This window comes from Quercus robur, chromosome 12, assembly GCF_932294415.1.
Source record: "Quercus robur chromosome 12, dhQueRobu3.1, whole genome shotgun sequence".
Lineage (NCBI taxonomy): Eukaryota > Viridiplantae > Streptophyta > Magnoliopsida > Fagales > Fagaceae > Quercus > Quercus robur.
Window position 1 is genome coordinate 37,126,396 of NC_065545.1, and position 23,775 is coordinate 37,150,170.

Consider the following 23,775-nt stretch of genomic DNA (forward strand, 5'->3'; position numbering starts at 1 on the left):
GATAAGAACAAGTAGCTAGATTGTTTTAAACTAGAGAAAATCATCATCAGCACAATCTGAGAAGATCAGTTCTTATATATTTCTCACAAGTTTGGTTACAAATTTGATTCCTGATTGCTACAGTGTTTCACTCTTCATTTTTCGATCTCTGTTCCCATTGCTCCCTTCTCCTTTTATACTCTCTTCTTCTTTCATCCTTACCCTCCACGTGCAGGCCAGATGGTTGGTGCTTGATCCTTGTCCCATCAGCACCTTCCTAAAATCTTTAGGTAGTAGCTGTAAGGCTGAAAACTACTGTTCAGGTATCACCTCCACATTAATGCGGCTTGAGAGTTAGTTGCAGAGTATTTAATGCGGTGGTAGTAACTTTCTCCTTAGATATTTTAGGACTCCCCCCTGTCCCATGTTTTGCAATGTTTACTCGTACCAATGGAACTTCCTAGAATGTCACTCTGGATGGCAAACCACCTCTACGAACTTCGGATTGGGTTAGCCGAGGAGGCATTCATCCTCGGCACAAGCTCCTAGGCCATTATGACCAAAACTAACTGGCACAACCTCTTGGGCCATTATGACCAAAACTAATTTTTTTCATTTTCTAATAAGGACTCCCTTCGCAATGTTGATTCCTCCTCGGACGAACCCTCGTCCTTGGCTTGGGCCTCAGGCTCAATATATACATAGATAATAAGCTCCTAGGCCCAATATCCCTACAAAACCAATTAAATTATTATAGATAATTAATTATGCCCAAGTCTTCTAATTATTTTCATATAATATATTTATTGGACCCAATTGTATGCTGCTATGTGAGTTTTATGATCCTCATTTTACCAAGCTTTGATTGTGATTTCATGTCTATAACGTTGGGAATATGAATTAATAACATGTTACAGTTATAAGTTTTTATAAATTATAAGAGCTTGTTTCACCATTAGTGTTTTTTTTTTTTTTTTTTTTTTTTTTTTGTGAGAAACAAACACACACACACAAAAGGAAAAAGAATTACAAAAAAAAAACTAAGTTGTTAAGTTAAGTGGTTACTCCTACATTCGTTCACCAGGCAATGTGACCCAAGTAGCCAAGCCACCCAACTAAATGTATTATCAAATTATTGTACATCATTTTATCCAAAAAAAAAAAAATTATCGCACATCATATTGTATCAATAAATGTGCTACATGTTTCTCAAAAAAAAAAAAATAAATAAATGTGCTACATTATGTTGTATTGTGGAATTTTGTAATTTAACTAAAATTCATTATGAAAATAGTTTGCTTTTAATACAAAATTGTATTACCAAAATAAAAAGCAATTAATTAGGTTAGGAAATTTAAAATGTTACTTCAACAAAAATTCTATTTTAAAGAGTTTCGTGAATTTCACAAAAAAATTGTTTTAATTTAATTATTTTGATCACCTATAATTATACGAATATATTTTTTATTTTTTGATATAATTATGTCCATATTATATATTGCAAGAAGCAACTAATTATGCCTATGATTATAGCAAGAAGTAAAAAAATCAGGAGATTTTTGTTTTCCCTTTAAGATGTAAAAAATCTCAGGAGAAGTAGGAAACGAATAGGGTGGGAAGTAATAAAGAGACACTTTGGTATAGTCAAGATTTCGGATCAACTGAAGAAATGAAATGTGGTGAAAAGTTGAGGTTAGAATCGCGACAAAACAACTAGAAAGCTCCATGTCATATGATAAATTGATTCCTTTGTAGCATAAACTACACACAACACAAAAAGAAGTCTATAAGTATGTGGCTTTGCTTGCACACACTCTCAAACAATGCTCTGAAAACCCAAAACAAAACAAATGTGAACATTTATTTCAATTTAATATTTGGAGTACTGTGCTTAAAATTTAATTATTTGATTATGGATGAATATTGGTTTACACAGGAGTATTGTTTTTATAATTACAATTTGAAAATTTTTGTGTATGGCAGCGTTTAACAAAATGCTACAATATATATCTATTGTAGCAGTTTTAAAAACGCTGCAATATATATATGTAATAGCATTTTTTAAAAACGTTGCAATAGATTATTTATTGCAACATTTTTTAGAACCGTTACATTGCATTTTGAATAAATGAATTTAAGGTTTATTGAAGTGTTTTTTGGACCATTGTAATGAAAACTTTTTAAAGGTAAAAATGTATTGTGGCATTTCTATTAAACATTGCAATAGGGATATTGCTACAGTTCTATTGCAGCGGTCAGAAAAGTGTTACAAGAAAACGCTGCAAAACCTATTGCAACATTTTTTTTTAAGGAGTTTTGCGGCGTTTTGTGGCCGTTGCAATAGAACCAATTTCCTATAGTGTGATCAAGGTGTGGCCATGGGATCTTGAAAGAAAAGGAAGAGTAGAGGTGATGGAATGTTTATGTCTGTGGCTGAAACATTGGCCAAGTGGAGAGACTATAATGCTCAGCTTGAGTCTTCTAGTGTTGAGGCCAAATGTGCACGTAAACTTTCGGCCATGGGATCGAAGAAGGGGTGTATGAAAGGAAAAGGAGGGCCTGAGACACTTTGCAATTATAGAGGGGTTAGGCAAAGGACTTGGGGTAAATGGGTTGCAGAGATTCGTGAGCCTAACAAAGGAAAAAGACTTTGACTTGGGACTTTTGATAATGCAGTTGATGCTGCCTCTGCTTACAATGAAGCTACTAGGGTGATGTATGGTGCCTATGCATGACTCAACTTTCCGGAGTCTATTTCTACTATATCCAGTCCTACTCCTGTGGAATTTGAGGTTCTGTTGATGACTCTACTACCATGCCCAGTACAAGTAAGTCTACTACCAGGCCTAGTTTGGTAGAGGATGAGTCTGGTGTAACAAGTTATTCTGAGAATAGTAGACTAGACCACTTTCTAGGTTGTTTTGAAAATGAGTTTCTTGATGTGCAAGAACTTATGGCACTATTAGACAATGATTCTCTTGGCTTCACAGATTCAGAACTGAGTTTTGGTTATGATGGTGATCATCTCCACTAACAAAACACAAACAATTAAAGGATATTTATATTACTTAAGTGCTCTTATTGGTATCCATCAATTTAGTGGTCTTCTATATATCATGCAGTGGAGGAGAGAGGTTAAGGAGAAAGAGAGATAGACTTATTTTGGTTATAGAAATAGGTATGGAATGTCATAAATAAGGGATAATAAGTGAATTTTTAATCAAAATATCAGCATTAATGAGTGTTTTTTTTACTGTTGAATTTACTTAAATTCAATGGATTAGAAAATGTGTGTGTATATATATATATGGGTTGGGTTCAAGTTACACCTGGTACAACTCTAAGCAATGTTATACCACTCAATATTTTTTAATTAGATGCGAATTTTGACAAATCCACCGTTAGATTACACTATCTTCGTATATTCTCCATGCTTGCAAATTTTCATGGTGATCAAAGATTAATAGTCATGTCATCAATTAATTGTTCAAATTCAAATTTTTGTAGTTTAAAATAATGCATAAAATATGTATTTATGGATCAAATAGTAAATAATATCCAATTGACATGAAAATTGACAAGAATGTTAAAAACATATAAAACATGAAATTCAACAGTAGGATTTCAAAATATAAATTCTATAACAAGTTATTGGGTGGTGTAATATTGCTTAGAGTAATATCAGGTGTAACTTGAACTCAACCCTATATAAATATACACAAACACACACTTTTTTTTAATGTACAAGATATAATTACTAAATATTGAAGTCACTTCTTAGTAAATAATTTATGGAATATATATGGGGTTTTCAATATTCCAATCAATTTTCCATAACTTCTAATTTTCTGATTAAGTTTCCAAGTTCGAGGGAGAATTTTACCCCAGTCACTATTGCTAAACCAAATTGGGTTATGATAAGGAAAATGCTAAAGGTATTATAAGTTTGGGAAAAGTTAATAGAAGCCTTTTTTTTTTTTTTTTGAGAAAGAAAACCATGCCAATGCTTTATATTAAGAAGAACCAAGGTCATGCAAAAAGAAAGAAGCAATGTCCTGTGGAACATGCTCCACCCAGACAGACAACGGAAAAGAATGTCTAGCTCTCTGGGCCAAGGCATGTGCAACTGCATTACCTTGCCGTACAACATGAGAGAAAGAAATACTCTAAAAAGAGTTTTTTAATGTAGAGATGTCGTGGATGAGGTGACCCCCCTGCGCGAATTCCCAGCCCCCAAGCTGAATTGCTTTGATCACTGAGGCAGAATCTCCTTCAAACAAAGCTCTATAAGTTCCTGTTTCAAGGGAGAAAGTCATCGCTCTCTTTGCAGCCATTAGTTCCAGAATATCCACTATAGGAGGCTTTTTTATCTTCTCAGAAAGAGCAGCCTTAACTTCGCCCCTGCAATCTCGAATAATCACACCAATGCCAGCTTCGTCGGACTCACCAAAATTTGCACCATCAAAGTTTATCTTCCAAAAATCATTTGCAGGTGGACGCCATCCTCGAGGAGCAGTGCGAGCTGGTGCAGAAGGTTTACTGGTCAGAGTTTTAAAATTACGGATGTAGTCTCGAGCAAATCTCCTGATCTGTCCCAACGGAATGGAAGCTTCACCCAACCGGAGCTTGTTTCTATGATACCAAACTGACCATGCTGTAGCTGCGAAGAGAGCAACTGAGTGTGGTCTTGTCTGAACAAACTTCAGAATTTCAGAGAAGGAAGTCCATTGGATTCCAGCGCTGTATACCCACCCAAACTCCCCGTTCCACACCTCCCTTAAACCTTCACAGCTCCACAACGAGTGTACCACATCCTCTGAATCATTTGAGCAACGTTGACACACTGTATCTTGCACTACTTTCCGCTTCATCAAATTTTCCTTTGTCGGTAGTGAGTTAGAGCAAGCTTTCCAAATAAAATGTTTTATCTTTCCTGGGACATTTATCTTCCAAATACTACTCCAAAAGTTCCTGTCAATATCAGCAATTCGAGGTTGATTCAACTCCTCAGTTTGCCACTCACATAGAAGCTTATAACCAGATTTCACTGAATAAGTCCCTGTTTTCTCCTTCGGCCAGATTAGCACATCAGATTGAGGGATTGAACACAGAGGAAGGGATTTAATGAGCTTTGCATCAGGTGGGTAGAAGTGGCGATCAATTAGATGGGTATTCCACCACCCGGTGACTGGGTTTATGAGCATTGCTACCTTTGCATCCGGACCAAAATCAGATGGAGGAGAGGAGACCTTGCCACTGTCAGATGGTAACCAAGCATCTTGGAAAATCCTAATTGACTGCCCATCACCCACTCTCCATCGCGCCCCTGTCTGAACTAATTTTCTTGCCCAAAGAATGCTCTTCCATGCGAAGGAGCTCGAGGAAGATTTGGCTTCAAACAGAGAGCAGTTGGGAAAATACTTCGTTTTGAAAACCTTATAAAATAATGACTCCGTATCATGCAGCAACCTCCACACATGTTTTGCTAACATTGCTTCGTTGAACTTGCATAGGTCCTTAAAACCTATCCCTCCTTCCATCTTTGGTTTGCACAACACCTCCCACTTTTTCCAATGAATTTTCCTCCTATCACCCTTTTGACCCCACCAAAACTTACGAATGAGCATTTCAATATCTTGACAAAGGCCAACCGGTAGTCGGAAGCAACTCATAGCAAAAGTTGGAATGGCTTGTACTACCGCTTTCAACAAAACTTCCTTACCCGCTTGTGAAAGCAATTTTTCCTTCCAACCTTGTAACTTACCCCACACTCGGTCTTTAATATAGTTTAAGCTAGCCCTTTTGTTGCGCCCCACAACTGCCGGCAAACCCAGATATTTCTCATACTCTCTGATTTCAGGAACCCTCAACAAATTTTGCACTTGTTCCTTAGTAGACATAGGAACATTCTTGCTGAAAAAGATGGTAGTTTTATCAGAATTTATTTTTTGACCCGATGCCACTTCATACTTCACCAAAACCTCTTGGATTTTTATCACATCTTCTACCCTTGCTCGACAAAACAGGAGGCTGTCATCTGCAAAGAAAAGGTGAGAGATCTTTGGCCCATGTTTACAAAGAGAGAGACCCTCAATATGTCTTTCATTCACCGCTTGCTCAATGAGACTAGTCAAACCTTCAGAGCATAAAAGAAAGAGGTAGGGGGATAGGGGATCCCCTTGGCGAATACCTCTAGTCGGAATAATGTGGCCCTTAGGTTCGCCATTTATCAACACCGAGTATGTCACTGACTTAATGCACTCCATAATCCATCCAACCCATCTTGGGTGAAAACCCATTTTCTCCATAGTCCGTTGAAGGAAATTCCATTCCAACCTATCGTATGCCTTGCTCATGTCTAACTTTAGAGCCATGTATCCCATTTTTCCTGATTTCTTCCTCGTCATGTGATGAAGTAGTTCAAAGGCCACAAGGATATTATCAGATATCGCCTTATTTGATTGAAAGGCGCTTTGAAAATCTGATATGATATGAGGCAAAACCTTTTTCAATCTGTTAGCAAGCACTTTTGACACAAGCTTATACAAAATATTACAAAGAGCAATAGGGCGAAATTCAGTAACATACTCAGGATTTTTAACTTTAGGTATAAGGGAGATAAAGGTATGATTCAAACCTGGCATAATGGTTCCAGTGTTCAAACATGAGAGGACTGCTTCAACCACCTCATCTCCAATAATATTCCAAAATTTTTGGAAAAAAATAGGAGGCATGCCATCGGGTCTTGGAGCTTTAAGGGGAGCCATTTGCCTTAGAGCAAGCTCCACTTCCTCTCTAGAAAAAGACCCAATCAGGTTGGCATTCATCTCAGGTGTTACAACCGGTCTAATAAGCTGCACCACTTCCTCAACCGGTCTAATAGAAGCCTTGAAGTATTGGTTTAGGAATTATTTTTATAAATTTTTTATGGGAATAAAAAAAAGTAATTGAATTTTTTAATAATTTTTTACATTTCTATAAAAGTAGTTTAAAACTTTCTTAAAATGGTCTATTAATAAATGCCCTAAAGGCACTTGTTAACCAGACTTTACAAGTTTTATTATATAAAGCTTACAAACTAATGTGACAATTATAATTAATGAACTTTAACTACCTCATAATTGAATAGTCTCTTTATGATTAGTGACACCTACGTTTGTAAGTTTAATATAATAAAACTGGTAGGAGTACCTTCAACACTACTCTTTTGATAATGATGGTTAATTAATATTTTAAATTGGGATAAATATTTCAATGTCATGACCAACAACATTTTGTACGTGCCTTTCCTCATTTGGGAGATTTCTCTTGCCCATTTTTTTTTTTCTATTTATTTCATTTTGGGCAAATTCATATTGAACATTCAAGTACTCATGCTATCCAAGCCAATACATTAGCATTATTGAATCATTATCCATTGTTTTAGCATGTTTAGCCAAGCTAATTAATTCTGCCCATATTTTATATATATAAAAGAGTATGTCCAAGTCTTCTAATTATTTTCATATAATATTCTAACTTATTGGCCCAATTGTATGTTTCTAAGTGAGTGTCATCCTGCTGGGATTTTTATGATCCTCATTTCGCCAAGCTTAGATTGTGATTTTATGTCCATAATGTTGGAAATATAAATTAAGAAGCACTCATATCAGTGGGTGTATAATAGAAAAAATGTGTTAAATTCACAATTTTTCTTAAAAATAACCCCCACATTCGTTAATGTATAATTATGTAAATTTACAAGTTTTTATATTAATTGTGTAAATTTACATTGATATTATTCATTTTGTACTTATAATTATTATTATTATTATTATTATTATTATTATTATTATTATTATTTACATATCTTGAAGATAAATGAAGAGAACGGATCATGATTGTTGTGTGTAAATAAAGAGAAACAATAAAAAAAATCAAGAAATATTGATATTTTAATGAAACATAGTGTAAAATAGATAATTTGATATAAAGTGTTTTGTAAAGTGAGTATGTAAAATAGACATAAATTTTTGTATGACCTAATAATAATATATTGGACATAAACCATTTACTTAAAAAAAAAAAAAAAAAATCCAAAGTTAAGTACTTCTTGCAATATATAAGTAGTTATTCTTACATTTGCCAGGCGATGTGGCCCAAGCCACCCAACTAAACCTATTACCAAAATTAAAAAACAGTTTATTAAATTTTCAGGTGGTTTAATTTAATTAAAAGTTAGGAAATTTAAAATATTACTTCAACAAAAATCCTATTTTAAAGAGTGTCAAGAACTTCAAAATAAAGTTGTTTTAACAATTTAATTATTTTGATCATCTATAATTATGCGAATAATTATTTATGTCCATATTATATATTGCAAGAAGTAATTATGCCTATGATTATATCAAGTTGTGCCCAGATATGTTTAATTAAAAACAAAAAAGAAATCAGGAGATTTTTGTTTTCCCTTTTATAGGATGTAAATTGTGCCAGATATTTTTTCTTCTTAGCTGATTGGTTTCTATATGTTTCTATAATTGCCTGTTAATGTGTTTCTGTAATTGCTATATATATGGTGGAGTTTGCGTTTAACTCTGAATAATCATTCCCATGGTTGGTGATGCGGCTAAGACCAGTTATTTTTTCTTTTATTATTAGGTTGGGCTTATTTTTTTTAAATAACCTTAAGCCCAGCCTTCAAGTAGTTCAGTAGGACCATGTTGACTAGTGGCTTTGCTTTTATTGATACATATATTCATTGCTCCAGCCATATTACCTGTCTCTAAATTTCTTTTACATGACAATGGACCATGTATCTGGAGGTTAGAACTTAAACTTATCGAATCATGAATGATTTCATTCTATACTCACTTTATTCGATTATTTGGCTTCAAAAAACAAAAGGGGGAGGAGTATGGGGATGGGAAGGGGACATAATTCAAATTCATCAATAGTATGATAATAGAGAAAAGTTGTTTAAACAAATTGACAATTCAACTAATGGTCTAGGAGTATTTTAATTATATGACATATTGTCAAAAGTTTAGTAATTCAATAGTATCATTTGGTCTTCTTTAGGAGAAAATGGGCAAATACCCTTTTTCTCGAAATTAAACATTCGTTTGCCCTCTTTCTGAAACTAAATAGGGAATTGCCCCTCTTTTGTAACTCGACAATATAGAAATCGAGTTTTAATGAATAACTCGATATTATTATAGTCGAGTTAGTCTGACCTTTCGAATTTTCCCGAATAAAAAAATGTTTGTGTAGACGGCCATAACTCGGGAAACTGGAAATCGAGTTATGTTCAGCGGTTTGAATCAATAGGACCCTAACGTCTCACAACGCTATTCAGTCACTCACTCTCTCTGTACACTCTCTTTCCCTCGCTCTCTGCCATCACTCTCTCTCCACACTCTGTCTCTCTCGCTCTGCGATCAGGCTTCCCCACTCTTCCTCGAGTCTCCATCAGTCGTCGTTGGTTCCCGCCGCCGCTGATTACAGGTACGGTCCTCTCCCTCTGAAATATTTTCTGACGTTGGTTAATGTTAGGTTGCGTTTTGTGTGGGATTTTGATTATTTTGTTGAAACTTAAGGAAGTAGTAAATTTACTAATGAAGATGAGAATTTTGTTGTCTTTTATATGCTGCAATGATGATTTTCTCATTAATGAGTTTAAATGTGCTTGGGGTTTTGATGAGGGGTTTTGGCAAATCGAGTGGTGTTATAACTTATATTTTCATAAATAGTTAATTAATAATTATCCGAAGCTTTAAGAAGTGATTTAAATAGTTCTGAAATAATTTTTTTTATGGCAAGTTCTTATTTATTTAAGAAGTGATGTTGAAAATCTTGTGCTCAAAATATAATGTCTTACTGAATCTATGCTTTTATTTTATATTAAATGTGGTTTACTTGTTAGAAAATTGCTAACAATGTATTTGCTGCCATGTCAGATATGCAGGCACTAGATAGAGTGCGGCCTGGACCCGATGTGGATACCCAGTTGGCCCAGCAGCCGAATCATCGGTCAAGTCCACTTTGGAGGTGCGCCGCTGACGAGGTATGTAGTAGTATTATTAATACATGTTTGTTTTATAATTACCTCGTGTTTAATCTCCTAACAGAATACTCGTCCGTGTGCAGGAGGCGCCTGGCATGATAAAGGTTCGACGCCGTAAATGTGTATTGCCACAGGGTGGGTTAGATCCACGTATCATGCAACACATAGATGCAGCAGGGTTGACTGGTTTATTCAAGGTTCCTGATATGGAGGTTGACCACGCCTTGATCACGGCGTTGGTTGAGCGGTGGCGTCCGGAGACGCACACGTTCCACTTACCCCATGGAGAAATGGGTATCACCTTGCAAGATATGGAGGTGATGCTGGGGCTTCCGGTGGATGGGTTGCCTGTCACTGGGAAGACAGACTACAAATGGAGTGAGCTGTGCGAACAGTTGTTGGGCCATAAACCTCCACCCCCGATACCAAACTCAAACAAGTCTACCCTTGCTGGGGCGAGGATAAGATACACCTGGCTTGATGCACAGTTTGCCGCTCCCTTAGTTGTGGACGCTGCTGACAAAGTCGTGCAGCAATATGCCCGCTACCACCTCCTTGTACGGATGGGGGCCCTCTTGTTCATGGACAGGTCTGCGGACCGGGTCTCACTGCTGCCTCTGCAGTTGCTCAACCCAATCAGCAATGCGAGACGGTATAGCTGGGGTAGTGCAGCATTGGCCTGGCTGTATAGGCAACTTTGTGGTGCATCGAAGAAGGATGCGATGCAGATTGGAGGAGCACTCTTGTTGGTGCAGCTATGGGCCTATTCAAGGTTCCCACAATTATGCCCTGTTGTGAGGCCGCCTCTACCGCCAGTGCACTCAGGGCCCCTTGCCATTAGGTACGTTCATTGAGTTCTCGTTATTTGTCTCTTTCATATAATTAAAAATATGCCAAACTAACAAACGAAAGAAACTTATCAATGCTTAGTATATGGATGTGAAATATAAAAGCAAAGTTTGTTAAATGTAAGGTTCAGTAATGAGCATTTGTCGACATCTCATGTTTGGTAGGTGGAGCGGGCCAAAATGCACCGCAGAGCATGCCACACACGTCCTTGCTGCGTACCGGGCGTCACTGGCTACAGTACGGGCCTAGCAGGTATTCGGTTAATTTAGTTTGAATTCTTATGACCACGTTTCCCTCAATTCTTATAACTACGGGCCGAGCACGTTTTCCTCAAATGCACCGCACATGCTTTTATTTTCGTTTCCCTCAATTTTATATTATTTTGAATTCTTGGATTGTTGTAGGAATGAGTTGATTTCATAATACCATCCAATCATTTTGTTTGGTACTTGGATTTCCATCCCATCATTTAACTCAATTGGAATGTCCATCGTGAAGTACTTCACATTAGAACTTCCATTTGTAGCACCTGCATGAATACTTGCTTGTCCTTACATAAAGTAAAACAAAAGTAAAAAATTCTTGAATGTTAAATCAAAGGGTTTTTTCCAAATTGGGTTGGATTGAAGGGTTTTTTCCTATGCAACCCAACTAACATGACTCAGGTTAAGTTGGGTTAAATCAATGGGTTATATATAAATTTAGTCATATATATATAAAGTAGAATTTGGCTATATTCTTCATTATGTACGGAAACGTTTGTGATTTACACGGAAAAAAAAAAAAAAAAAAACACAGAATAAATTGTCCCTTTTCCAAGATGTTTGAAGCATGTGCAACATGCGCAAAACATTGAGCATGAAGTCTTCGTTTAGTGCAAGGCAGTGAGTTCAAACTTGTGTTGCAACCAAAAAACAAAAACTCCACCAATTGTTACAATTGTCATTAAGCTGATGCAATGAAGAGAAGACGCACATATTGGATTATGTAATTGGTTATAATTCAATGAGAAATGAATTTACCTAATAGTATACCAAAGATGATCAGATTTGTCTTTGGTTGTATTTGTGTGCTCAAGTAATTCATTTGATTTTAATGATGCATCTTCGAAACTGACGATGACATCTTTAAATTCTTTCCAGCTACTAACTGAATCAAAAGTTTGTGTTCATTTTCTGATTATGTTATTATACACCGTTTCAACCTACTTAACATGAGAAAATAGAACTTTTAGCCTGCTATGAAAATGAACTAAAAATTTTCAAAACAATATTTCTTAAGACTTTATATAAGGCGAATGATTGTAAACGCAGAACCACCATGGTCAATTAAATTCTAAACAACAAATTTCTAACTATAAACTTGACAAATATGGGTCTTTTCAGAACAAGGGAATCAAGGCATATTAGAATACAAATGATATTTTCAAAACGCATGGCCCCTGCGCAAGGATGACACGCATAAATCGAGAAATGGTCCAAATTTTTTTCTTTCCCTAATCCTTGTGTGAATTCTGCTTCACTGTCTTCTTCGTTGTTTTTGCACTTTCTGCTTCTTTACATGCGTTTTGGAGTCTTGCTCAACAGGTTAGCCCAGACTTGTGCTCATAATTCTTTTAGAGAGAGTTTGAATCTTTGATAGTTGTTATACTTCAATATTAAAGCTTTAAAATAGAAATTTTTTTTAGAACTGTTGAAGCTTATTAATATTTCACACCTTCTGGATTCGCTATAGTTTTGGTGGTTGACTTAGATATTACCACAATTATATTCCAGATTTTCGTTGAATTAAATTTGTTGAGTTAGAGCTGCTCTTCACTGTTGTAATATAGTTGGCTGTTAAATCTCATAAAATGATAAAATTCTTTAAATTTAGAACGTTGGGAAAGCTGCAAATGTTAAACTACGAAAATTTTATCTAATTATTGTGTAATCATGACATGAGAGCAAAAATATAACCCAAGTTTGCATTTTTGGCCTAAGTACAGAAACAGAGGGAATGATGACATTATTGATCATTGGCCCGTAAAACACATGATCACTTCTCTGGCTTTCATTGAAATTTGAAATTAAGCAAACTAAAGGATGGAGTTACTCTGACTTGAATGTCATAGAGTGACCATAGGCTAAGCCATTGCCATAGCTTGTCCTTGTCCAATGCTGGATGGTTGTCATTGCTTGGGTCCACACTGTGAAATTTCCAAAATACAAAGCCATTAGTGCCCTCCCAGTAGGAACTCGAGAGTCCAGGGTATAGGTTAAACCCTTTGTGAGATTTGGGGTTGTTTAGGATGCCAGAGTGAGCACCGAAGATAGTCTCAATTGTTGCTTTGCCTTCAAAAACTTACTAATGTTTGGAGTTTATGCATTTCACTACCCCTGTGACAGAACATAGCAATATTTAGTATTAAGTGACCATCTAAGGTTAATATAAACTTTTATGTTATCTAAACATCTGTTTGGGATGTTCTAGTTGATGGTGTTTTCATAGGTAGTCAATGTGAATCTAAGCTCTTTACAATTCATTGGTGCCACTGGTGCTGCAGGTGGTTTGTAATTTAAGCTTGTACGGTTTGTGATTAAGCTTGTGAAATCACTTGTAATTAATTAATAAAATGTTATGAGCTTAAAACCATAGTTATTGCTCTGCCTAATAAGTAGACAATTTAGTATTTCTTCTTCTAACATAGGGGTATCCAGGATTACAAAAATTGTTATTGTGATGCAAAAAACATTGTTACATTGTACGTTATAAATTACCTTTGCTGAATTGAAGGTTATATTTTTACAGTCTAGTAGAATACTGTTTGACTTCGATTTACGTATTCAAGTGGTATATTTTGAATATGCACAGCCTCGATTGTCTTCTTGGAAAACAATGGCCTAAGTTTAAAGAAACAAATAATTGTTAATCAGTGATATATGAGAAAACATAAAGACGCTTGACACATTACCTCTTGTTGTTGACCTAAATGAAAAGTTAGTTCGTGCTCCTTGCACCAAAGTTGGAGAGCACAATTTAATTGCAGCATGCAACTCCTTAAGTTGTCCCCACTTTAGCTGCCTTAATAGTCCTAAAATTATTAAAAGCTATGGATTATTAACGAGTACTTTATTCATATAATTTTAGAAGCGTGCAAAATATGCTGATCACCATATTCTTCAAGAGGAATGTAATTTTAGACATTGACATGATTAGTTTGAGATAACTAAAAGGCTTACGTAATTTCCAACACTAAAATTTATAAGAAATATATATTTACATAGAAATATAATAACAGTATTTGATGAGGATTATACCATGTAATAATTTACATAGCTTCCATTTCTTGCAATATAAAGTGGTACTTGAAATGCAATGTCTTCATCAGACCTTATAATAGTCATTTTGTTCTCATTCATTGAAACATTGTTAATGACTAATGCAATTAATGTAGCACAATATTTCTATTACGATAAAAAGATTTTGCGAAATCATCAACTTGGATTCATCTTACAGCCATAAGGATGCTGTAGTACCCTCCTCTAAGTTTGGTTCAGATTGAAAACCCTAGTATTTGATGGTGTCAGTTAGCTTTGAACCCTGTCCAGCATATGAACATGGGGCTGAAAATGGTGGACATGAACAACCTAGATCTTTTAATATTTTTTGCAGGTCAATTTTGTTGTTCTTTTAGTTTCTGCCCAATAATCCCTGAAGATTTTGTGTACGACTAGAAGCTAGAAATTCCATGCTTTGCATATTACATATCACCTACATAATGTTAAATTAGTATGATGTCTCACTATCACAAACATAATCTACTTATGCAGATTGTATGGGAGCCGTACACGCATACGCTAGGCTCCCTACCTGCGTATTGCACTGCTGGGCAGCATATTTGGAGGGCCGAGGTGCCGTTGATATTCTTTTGGATAGTGGAGTGGCATCATCCTGAGCGAGTCCTCCGTCAGTTTGGGATGAAGCAACCAGTTCCAAGTGTCGTGGATACGTCGACTACCCTTCACAAGATATCCCTTCAGGGTAAATGGGAGAAGAACTGGGAGGTAGAACATGATCCCTTTATTCGGCAATGGGCCAACCGAGTGAATGTAGTTCGCGGGTCCGATCTCCTAGACGATGATGATACGTATCTCGTTGAGTACATGATGTGGTACAATCGCCACACAAGGCGGTACATAACACCAGAGTCTGCGTATTGGGAACTCATGGTGAGGCAACAATTCCTATTTTATGGATGAAACCATTGTTGGATTAAATATCCTCAGCAGATTTATCATGCATATTTTGAAGTCCACAATAGTTATTGTTGTTACATCTCTATAAGTTTCTCTGTCATTTTGTTTTAAAGTGAAAAAATACTGCATGACATGTCATTATGTTTTAAAGTCAAAATACTGCATGATTTAAGTTGTTCATAACAAACTGAATTTGTCTTGATCCAATTTGTTTGCATGAGGAATGGTTAATGGGCAATGACTAATGATGACCACACCTTTGTTCATATAATTACATTCAACTTTTAAAAAGGGTAGGTTGGGTTGGGTTTTATTGTATTTTATTTTATTTTTTTTTTATTTTTTTTTGTTTTTGGTTGGCTTGTACTTTAAAATGGACGGTGCAACTCTGTGTAGTAGTGATAAATTCGCATTTCATGATAGTTTAGATAGCCTTTCCTCCAGGACTGATTAATGTATTACATATTCCTTGATAGATATTACCTCTAGGATTGGGAAGTCCCTTACTAAACTGTTGGTAGAATGCAATTCCCAACAGCTTAAAGGTCATTTAAAATCTTGCAAGTATGCAGCAAGGAGATGTGCATTTATACTAGATTCAAGTATGATATATGTTCTAAGTTTTTGGTACTTCCCTTAATTGAAACTTGAAGCTTGCGTTTGATATTTTCAATTCATTTGATTTGGGCGTGTACGTTAGGAAATAATAACTTCAAAATATGTGTCCTGATTGCAATGTGATATTAATGGAGTTGTAAATCTCGTGAAGCCTAGATACAGAAGTGAAATTCTGATATTTTCACTTATGCTAAGATTGAACTTATGTACAACCAACTATACGTGTTTTTTAGAAGTATTATCTCAATGTTTAGATTGCGTAGCGATAAACATAACAGGAAACATACAACCTCTTGAGTGTTGGGTTGGAACTATAAATTCTTGCACAGGGGGGGCCAACCCCTATTTTTATACACTGTCTTTTTAAAGATGCTTCATAATTATAAGTAATATAAGGATTTCATTAGCTATGTTTGCTACTTTTTCTTTTGATTTTGGAACAGATTTATCCAAGTTTTGCATCATACTTGCGTTCTTGCTTTTATGACGCCCTTGTTTTGTAGGTTCGGACGATGATTAGGTCTATACCGAGGTGCGATGAAGGTTCTGACATGCACACTGACCTTACATTTACACTAGAGCTTGTGGAGGAGCTAGGCCGACTTAAATTGGCGAATGCGCTTGCAGAAGCAGTTGACATTGATAGACAGGCCCCAGTTCGTGGCGGGCAACGTGGTGGGTCTCGTGGGGGTGGACATCGTGGAGGTGGTCAAGCTGGTCGCAGCCGTACGACTGAGTCGGCTCCCATCTACGAGGAAGGGAATGAGGAGGGTGTAGAAGAGGCATGGCTTGGCACTGATTGGGTACTGTCTGATGACGACGGCAGGACACCGCGATGCACGCCTGGCGATGGTGCTGGGCCATCCCATAGCGTCGATCATCAGGGCACTGTTCCAGCCCACACTACATCCCATGGTGCTAGCACGGACTTTGAGGGCCCTCCTCGTATGTCGCCCCCAGTTTTCAGTGGATCTGCCCATGATGGTGGATGCATATTTGTCCCCACACCAGGCATGCCCACCCCACCTCTAGTGCAAGTGGACCCCACCATGTCAGCTCCATCTCAAACCGCCCACGGAGAGGCTGTACAGATTGAGCAGATACCGGCTGAGGACATTGAGCCGGTGGAGGCTTTGCGGAGATCGCGACGCCCGCGTGCGCATGCTCCCGATTGCGGGACCGGTGATGGTATGTACTTCGTCTACACTTCCCATCTTCTTGAGCTACTTGTACTGTGCATTTGATTGATTATGTTAATTTAATTATGCTGTTGTGTCTGATGAAACAGGTAAGATTAGACCTGTCAGGGCATATGGGCGGAAACGAAAAGATCATTAAATGCCTTAGTGTATGCTTATACTTCCTGCCTATAGGTGACTGCATAGTTACGTTTCACTTTTCTTCTAAAGTCGTATTTTTTTTTTTAGACCTAACTGCAATGGTGGACACGAAAAGGCCATTGAGCTGGATTGTCCTTGTGTGCTTATTCTTCATGTGTATAGGTGACTGGAATAAGCATGCAAAATGTTCTACTAATTGGGGAGAATCTTGGTGGCTGTGCATCTATTTCTGGATCATTGCTTGGGGAGAATACTGGCTGTCAATGTGTTTGTTGTCAAGAAATTGATATTTTGGAGAAAACCCATAAGGCGTATTGTATTTATTGATGTATTAGGAAGTTTTTCTGCACTTGGAGTTTTGATTGCAATTTGACAAATGTCTGGATTGGTATTCATTTGAAGCCAAACTTTCTTGTGTTTTTGTATGTTGTTAGCTACAGTAAAGTGGGTTGTAAGAGAGTAATTTGTTTTTTTATTTTTGTTAGTTTTGTGAGAAACAAATGTGTGGTATTGTTGATAAGCAAGAAGAAGTAATTTGATACTTTCTGTAAAAGAGTTTGATGACGAAGTTTATGCGGATCAATGGCAGAACCAACTCCTTTGTAGCAAATCATTTATCCGAGTCTCTACAATGCTTGGCTAGGTATGTGTCTCTCTCCTAATTTTCTGATTCGCCTTCCCTACAATTCCTAGATTGGTACATCCTCCTTCCCATTTTATTAATTTTAATCTCCTTTAAATCCCCTCCTCTCTAGAATGATTAGATCTGTGTACATTTGATTACAAGTTCGTTAGTAGGAACTTTGGAGAATAGAATTTATATTTTTTTCTAGCATTGTTCTAGAGCAGCTCACAATATAACTTACCCAAAGCTGAAAACGGCAAAAATCTTAGTTATGTGTGCATGTTTTGTTCCTTTTGCTTCTTGGGGTTTGTAATTGTTATTTATCATTGTATATATTACCTTTTCATTTTGGTAGCAAATTGGGAACCCAATGAGAAACATTTAATTGATTATTGATTTTTTCATCAATTAGCCTTCTTATTTTATGATTTTCAGTATATATATATATATATATATATGTTGTGTGTGTCATTGGCCAATGAATCAAATCTTGTCCATCATTTGCTTTAATGAAATGATGGAGGCATTAATGAAAAATTTGCATACTGTTTGAATGTTACTTTTATTGTTTGTGTATTGCCGTTTTTTGGGTTTGAATTATTATCTATGCTTACAAAGGTATATGCATTTTTCTCAATAATTTTCGGTTAGTATCTAATGTCTCCTTCACCACAGCACATTAAGACGTTGGAGAAGTGGCCAACCTTCAGAATCCTGGGAGGCTCATAAGGCAGCAATCCAAGCACTCATAAAGCTGCCTTCAGGCGAGCTTGTTACAGGTATAATATGATTAAGTAGATGACTGTTCTGCTAGATATTGTTTTAGATTTTGTTGGTAGTTGGAATTGGTTACATCAGATTGGAATGCATTATCAACTACGAATGTCTTTCACTATGAACTTATGGGGTTCATTTTTATGCTACCACGATTTTAGGTTCAATTGATACAACTTTAAAACTTTGGAGAGGAAGCAAATGTACACATACTTTTGTTGGGCATACAGGTATTTTTTCCATTTATTTGCCTTCATTGTGCTTTATATATATATATATATATATATATATATATCCTTATCTGCAATGTGTTGAAATCATGTGGGAATGAAAATAATTGTAGATTTTGCAAACTAACGATGCTGTAAAATTTTCTTCTTACATGTTTGTTTGGTGATCATCAAACATATTTTCTTTGAGCTTCCTATAAGTTAGAAGTGGAAGAAGCATTTAATAAGACTTCTGATGTATAAGTTGGCATTAATTGACCAAACTGTTGACATGGGTAATCCTCATATGTTTAGTGCTTTACATGGTTTGATTGCTAAAAAATTTAGACATGATGATACCGAGTTTGTCTCTTGTGGAGTATTTAGTGGGAAAGGAATGCTTGCACTTTTGACGGAAGTGCAAGCATTCTTGATTTGAAGTTCTTCCGGACTTTATCTAAGCGGACTAATGCTTTGGCATTCATTACCAATCTGACTGGTTTTCTATTTATCTTCACATGATTGAGAGTTGTGTTATTTGCCTATGACAAGTTCGAGGAAAATCAAGAGAAGGCGAAGCTCCATATTGTTAGAAGGATGAGTGCGCAACAACGGTTATATACAGTGGAGACACAGTCTTCACTGTTGAACACTGGCGGGGGAGATCACACCCATAGGGTTTCCCTCATAGACATGACATGCACGTGCGGCAAATGGGAAGCAAACAAGATCCCTTGTTCCCACTTGATAGCAGTTTGTGCCAAACACAACCATGATGCCACTGAGTATATGGATCATTTCTACCGCCTTGAAGAACGCTATCACAGCTATGAGCCTATATTCCAACCACTAAAAGATAGGTTAGAATGGCCGGAGCCAGCAGAAAGGAGAACCGTAATGCCAAACCAGCGGTTGATCCGTGAAAAAGGTCGGCCCAAGTCCACGAGAATCCGCAATGAGATGGATGACGAGGATAGGGAGTTGCCAACCTCATTGTGGATTGAGAATGGACCAAAGTTGAAGTGTGGGTTGTGTCGCCAAGAGGGTCATAACCGTCGTACATGTCCAACTCGAAATGTGGCTTCAACAAGCCATGGTGCTATGTAGCAGGTAAGAATTACAAATCTTAGTAACAAGGGGGTATCATAAGTTATTCTTCTTTACATGTTTAGATATTACATTATATGAGTTATAATTAAGATGTGGGCAGTAATTTGTAGTATTCTTTCAATCTTATTGTTTGTGGTGTACATATTCTAGTATTCATGAGGTCTCTATTTCCCTAACTGTATATGTTTTGCTGCAGATTTGTATTCAATCCGCAAGGTGTAACTGTAGATGCTCCTCATTTAAGCAGGCAAGCTTGAATGCTCTTCTATATTTGTCAATTCAATTTATTGATTACCATGGGTTGTATACTAATTTCTGTGTTGGCTACTCCTCAGAAAGGAGGCAACTTCTGAAAAGAACAAAAAGAAGGTGTCACTCAAATGCTATGACTCCATGTTTGCCTAAAACCATTGTTGGCGGATGCTGTCCAAGTTTCAACTTACAATTGCTATGACTGTTTAAAATGCAGAAATGGAACTTTTTATTTTTGTACATCAACTGATTTAGCTTTAGAGGCTCTTTACTTACAAATAAGCTTGTATATATGGATGATTTTTTCATTCGCGTAATGCAAATGGGGGAATGTTACTGATGGATGTGGTTGGTTATGATTTGTATGGATGACTTGTTGTTCACAGCATGGTTGTCAGCAGGTCCACTTTAACCATGAATAAGCACGATACTGAATGCGTGTGAACAGTGCAAGTAGCAAGCAAAACTACAAGTAGAAAGGTTATACTAAATGAAACTCGATTTTCTAGATAACGAGTTACGTTGCAGTCCATTTTCAACCCCCTACGACTGTATCCACTCTCAATTGTCAAGTATCTGAGTTACTCGATTTCTAGATATCCGAGTTACCTTCCACATAACTCGATTTATAGGGTACCGAGTTACGTTGGAGATTCCTCTTGGACTGTATCTGGACCAGTCCAAATATCTGGGCTGGTGCAGGAAGCCCAGTCAACTTAACTCGATTTCCCCTTACCGAGTTATGTTGAGAGTAACTCGATATATATAGAATCGAGATACGTTGAAGACCGTTGTCTCCACTTAGATTCCTCTTGGACTGCCTCTGGACCAGTCCAAATATCTGGGCTGGTGCAGGAAGCCCAGTCAACTTAACTCGATTTCGTCGTTACCGAGTTATGTTGAGAGTAACTCGATATATATAGAATCGAGATACGTTGAAGACCGTTGTCTCCACTTAGATTCCTCTTGGACTGCCTCTGGACCAGTCCAACTATCTGGGCTGGCTCAGGAAGCCCAGTCAACGTAACTCGATTTAGTGGTTACCGAGTTCTGTTGAGAGGAACTCGATATATATAGAATCGAGATACGTTGAAGACCGTTGTCTCCACTTAGATTCCTCTTGGACTGCCTCTGGACCAGTCCAAATATCTGGGCTGGTGCAGGAAGCCCAGTCAACTTAACTCGATTTCCTCGTTACCGAGTTATGTTGAGAGTAACTCGATCTATATAGCATCGAGATACGTTGAAGGCCGTTGTCTCCACTTAGATTCCTCTTGGACTGCCTCTGGACCAGTCCAACTATCTGGGCTGGCTCAGGAAGCCCAGTCAACGTAACTCGATTTAGTGGTTACCGAGTTCTGTTGAGAAGAACTCGATATATATAGAATCGAGATACGTTGAAGACCGTTGTCTACAATTGTTGCCGAGTTATTCCCAATTTCCCATGTAACTTAACTCGATTTCTTTATAAGCGAGTTAGTCCCATATAACTCGATTTCTTGGGTATCGAGTAATTCTACTTTAACCTGATGTTCAGGATATCGAGTTACTTCAAATGGACTTCCAAACCACCACACACAACATGGATTCCTCTGAGATACACTGCGCACAGCATGGACTCCTTTTAGTCCCAGTACACATAACTCGATTTCTGAATAGTCGGGTTATGTGTATGACCAACCCACTATTTAGTGCTCAAACGTACGAAGCAGCAACTGTTCAACTTCTTCTCAGCGAAAGTTTGGAGAACCAGAACAATGGCTTCTCAATGGCGGAGAGACAACGACGATGGTCCTGCTGATCGGTCCCCACACTTTTTCAAGATTATTCTGCAGAATGCTGTTCAGGAAGGAAAGCTTGTAAGTATGCTCAAATTTATAAATTCTATCATTGTCTGAAAATCATATGCTAATACACTTCGAACACTTCATCTTCTTTATTTGTGATTGTTGAAATATGTACATTTGTTACATGTAGTCAGAAAAACTTTCATTTTGCAATACATAGGTTACACTTTAAGAAGAACACAGTCACATAACAGAGTACTTTTGCATCGTACAAGTAGATATGAACAAAAAATGGAACAGGGATATAACCGCATGGTAGAGATTGAGGAAAAATATGAAGGAAATTCACAGTTTAATATATATTCTTTTGCAGTGGACCTGTCAAATGTACAACATTTCCCCAAAATTTTTACATTTCAACAACAACAGAGAAATGTAAAAGTGTAGAGGTTGATGGTTATTTTGGTTATAAGATTAGGTTGTATAAATTGGTTTCAAAATTCATAAGAGTTGTTACTGTTATAGCTATTAAATATAACGTCAATGTTGCAGGATTACATTTTATTTTGTTTGATTTTGTTTTCTTTTTTGTGTGGGGGTGGGGGGCTGTAACTAAGAAGTATAAGAGGGTCATTCAAACTTTTATTTTCTAGCATTGTGTATAAGGATTGATTGCATGTGTTTATTTCCCTAGCCTGCATTTATGTTATGGAGATTCTTTTTACAGCGGATTCCAGATAAGTTCGTGCAGAAATTTGGAGTGGACCTGTCAGATATGGCCTTTCTCACTATTCCAAATGGTAGAAAATGGAAAGTCAAGTTGGCACAACATGCTGGGGGGGTTTGGTTTCAAAATGGTTGGTCCGAATTTGCAAGCTCTCATGGTGTAGCCGTGGGGCACTTGCTGGTTTTCAAATATGAAGGAAATTCACAGTTTCATGTACTCATATTTGATGCCACTGCAACAGAAATAGACTATACTTTAGACGACGAACAACATGTACATCATAGGATCGAAGATGATGAGAGTGATGACAGCTCTGTTGAAATCATCAAACACTTTTATAGGGGAGAGGGTTCATGTTTGAATGTTACACTTTTGTAAGCAACTGCTTGATTTGTTTAGCTTCTGCTCTATTAATTTTATGTGCATGACTTCGTATTTTCAACTTCTTTCAGGATCAGCCCATCCTAAGAAAGACGGTGGTGTAGCTAAAAATCTTGTTATAGCCAATGCTTTTAAATCAGAAAATCCCCTTTTCACTGTTACCATGCGTCCATCCTACATTAATGGCAAGGATCGTGCGGTAAGCTTTTAGCTTCAGTAAAATGGAATATTTTTGTAATTTAGAAATGCAACTCCCATTAACTGTCATTTTTCATAGATCAATTAGAAAGATTGTCACACTAGATACTTGTGGCTGGACATTTTGTTGGTAATGATTTTTTCTTATTTGTGTTTTTAGGTGAAAAGATGTAGATCAATTAGATACTTGTTGCTGGAATATATTTGTTAACTATCTATTATTGTTCCTTGTACAGAGTTTACCCCAACACATTATCAACTACTTACCAAGAGACGGGTTTACCAAGGACTACACCAAAGCAAGTATACTCCCTGTCAAGCTCCAGATTGTGGACCGATTATGGCCTGTGAAGCTATACATTTATGAACGAAGTGGGGGTTCATCATGTGTCGTATCAGCTGGTTGGTCTGCGTTTGTGAGGGAAAATAGTTTGCAAGTAGGAGATGTTTGCGTATTTGAGCTGATTATGAGGGACGGTGTTGTGTTAAACGTCCACATTTTCAAGTGCCAAGACTAAGTGGTTAGGGTGGATGCAAAGTGATGATAATATTATGTGATGTTTAGAGTGTGTTTACTTTGCAACTTTACTATTCATCCCTATTTTGTTCATCCCAGTTTGCAAGTTTATTGATTGGGTACTTT

At 36.9% G+C, this 23,775-nt stretch overlaps 5 protein-coding genes, 1 long non-coding RNA gene and 1 pseudogene across 6 annotated transcripts; 6 read left to right on the top strand and 1 right to left on the bottom strand.

Annotated features, from left to right (window-relative positions):
* The first annotated feature begins 2,402 nt into the window (after nt 1–2,402).
* Nucleotides 2,403–3,013, top strand: LOC126708460 (putative dehydration-responsive element-binding protein 2H). The gene is made up of 2 exons (XM_050408254.1): nt 2,403–2,604; nt 2,772–3,013. The coding sequence occupies exons 1-2, from the start codon at nt 2,403–2,405 to the stop codon at nt 3,011–3,013; spliced, it is 444 nt and encodes a 147-aa protein (XP_050264211.1).
* Nucleotides 3,014–4,145: 1,132 nt separating this feature from the next.
* LOC126708461 (uncharacterized) lies at nt 4,146–6,806 on the bottom strand. Its single transcript, XM_050408255.1, has 2 exons — nt 5,597–6,806; nt 4,146–5,371 (listed from the first exon to the last, which is right to left on the bottom strand). The coding sequence occupies exons 1-2, from the start codon at nt 6,804–6,806 to the stop codon at nt 4,146–4,148; spliced, it is 2,436 nt and encodes an 811-aa protein (XP_050264212.1).
* A 2,256-nt stretch (nt 6,807–9,062) lies between these two features.
* On the top strand, nt 9,063–10,237 carry LOC126709111 (uncharacterized). Its single transcript, XR_007649316.1, has 3 exons — nt 9,063–9,465; nt 9,918–10,024; nt 10,108–10,237. It is a non-coding gene; the product is annotated as an uncharacterized LOC126709111 (long non-coding RNA).
* A 77-nt stretch (nt 10,238–10,314) lies between these two features.
* LOC126708462 (serine/threonine-protein phosphatase 7 long form homolog) lies at nt 10,315–11,122 on the top strand. The gene is made up of 2 exons (XM_050408256.1): nt 10,315–10,865; nt 11,038–11,122. Exons 1-2 carry the CDS (start codon nt 10,315–10,317, stop codon nt 11,120–11,122), a joined length of 636 nt encoding a protein of 211 aa, XP_050264213.1.
* Nucleotides 11,123–12,249: 1,127 nt separating this feature from the next.
* On the top strand, nt 12,250–12,360 carry LOC126710641 (U6 spliceosomal RNA; annotated as a pseudogene).
* Nucleotides 12,361–14,653: 2,293 nt separating this feature from the next.
* LOC126708463 (uncharacterized) lies at nt 14,654–17,470 on the top strand. The gene is made up of 3 exons (XM_050408257.1): nt 14,654–15,084; nt 16,233–16,917; nt 17,018–17,470. Exons 1-3 carry the CDS (start codon nt 14,680–14,682, stop codon nt 17,065–17,067), a joined length of 1,140 nt encoding a protein of 379 aa, XP_050264214.1. The 5' UTR covers nt 14,654–14,679; the 3' UTR covers nt 17,068–17,470.
* A 4,326-nt stretch (nt 17,471–21,796) lies between these two features.
* On the top strand, nt 21,797–23,650 carry LOC126708464 (B3 domain-containing transcription factor VRN1-like). The gene is made up of 4 exons (XM_050408258.1): nt 21,797–21,898; nt 22,554–22,902; nt 23,006–23,133; nt 23,369–23,650. Exons 1-4 carry the CDS (start codon nt 21,797–21,799, stop codon nt 23,648–23,650), a joined length of 861 nt encoding a protein of 286 aa, XP_050264215.1.
* The last annotated feature ends 125 nt before the right edge of the window (nt 23,651–23,775 follow it).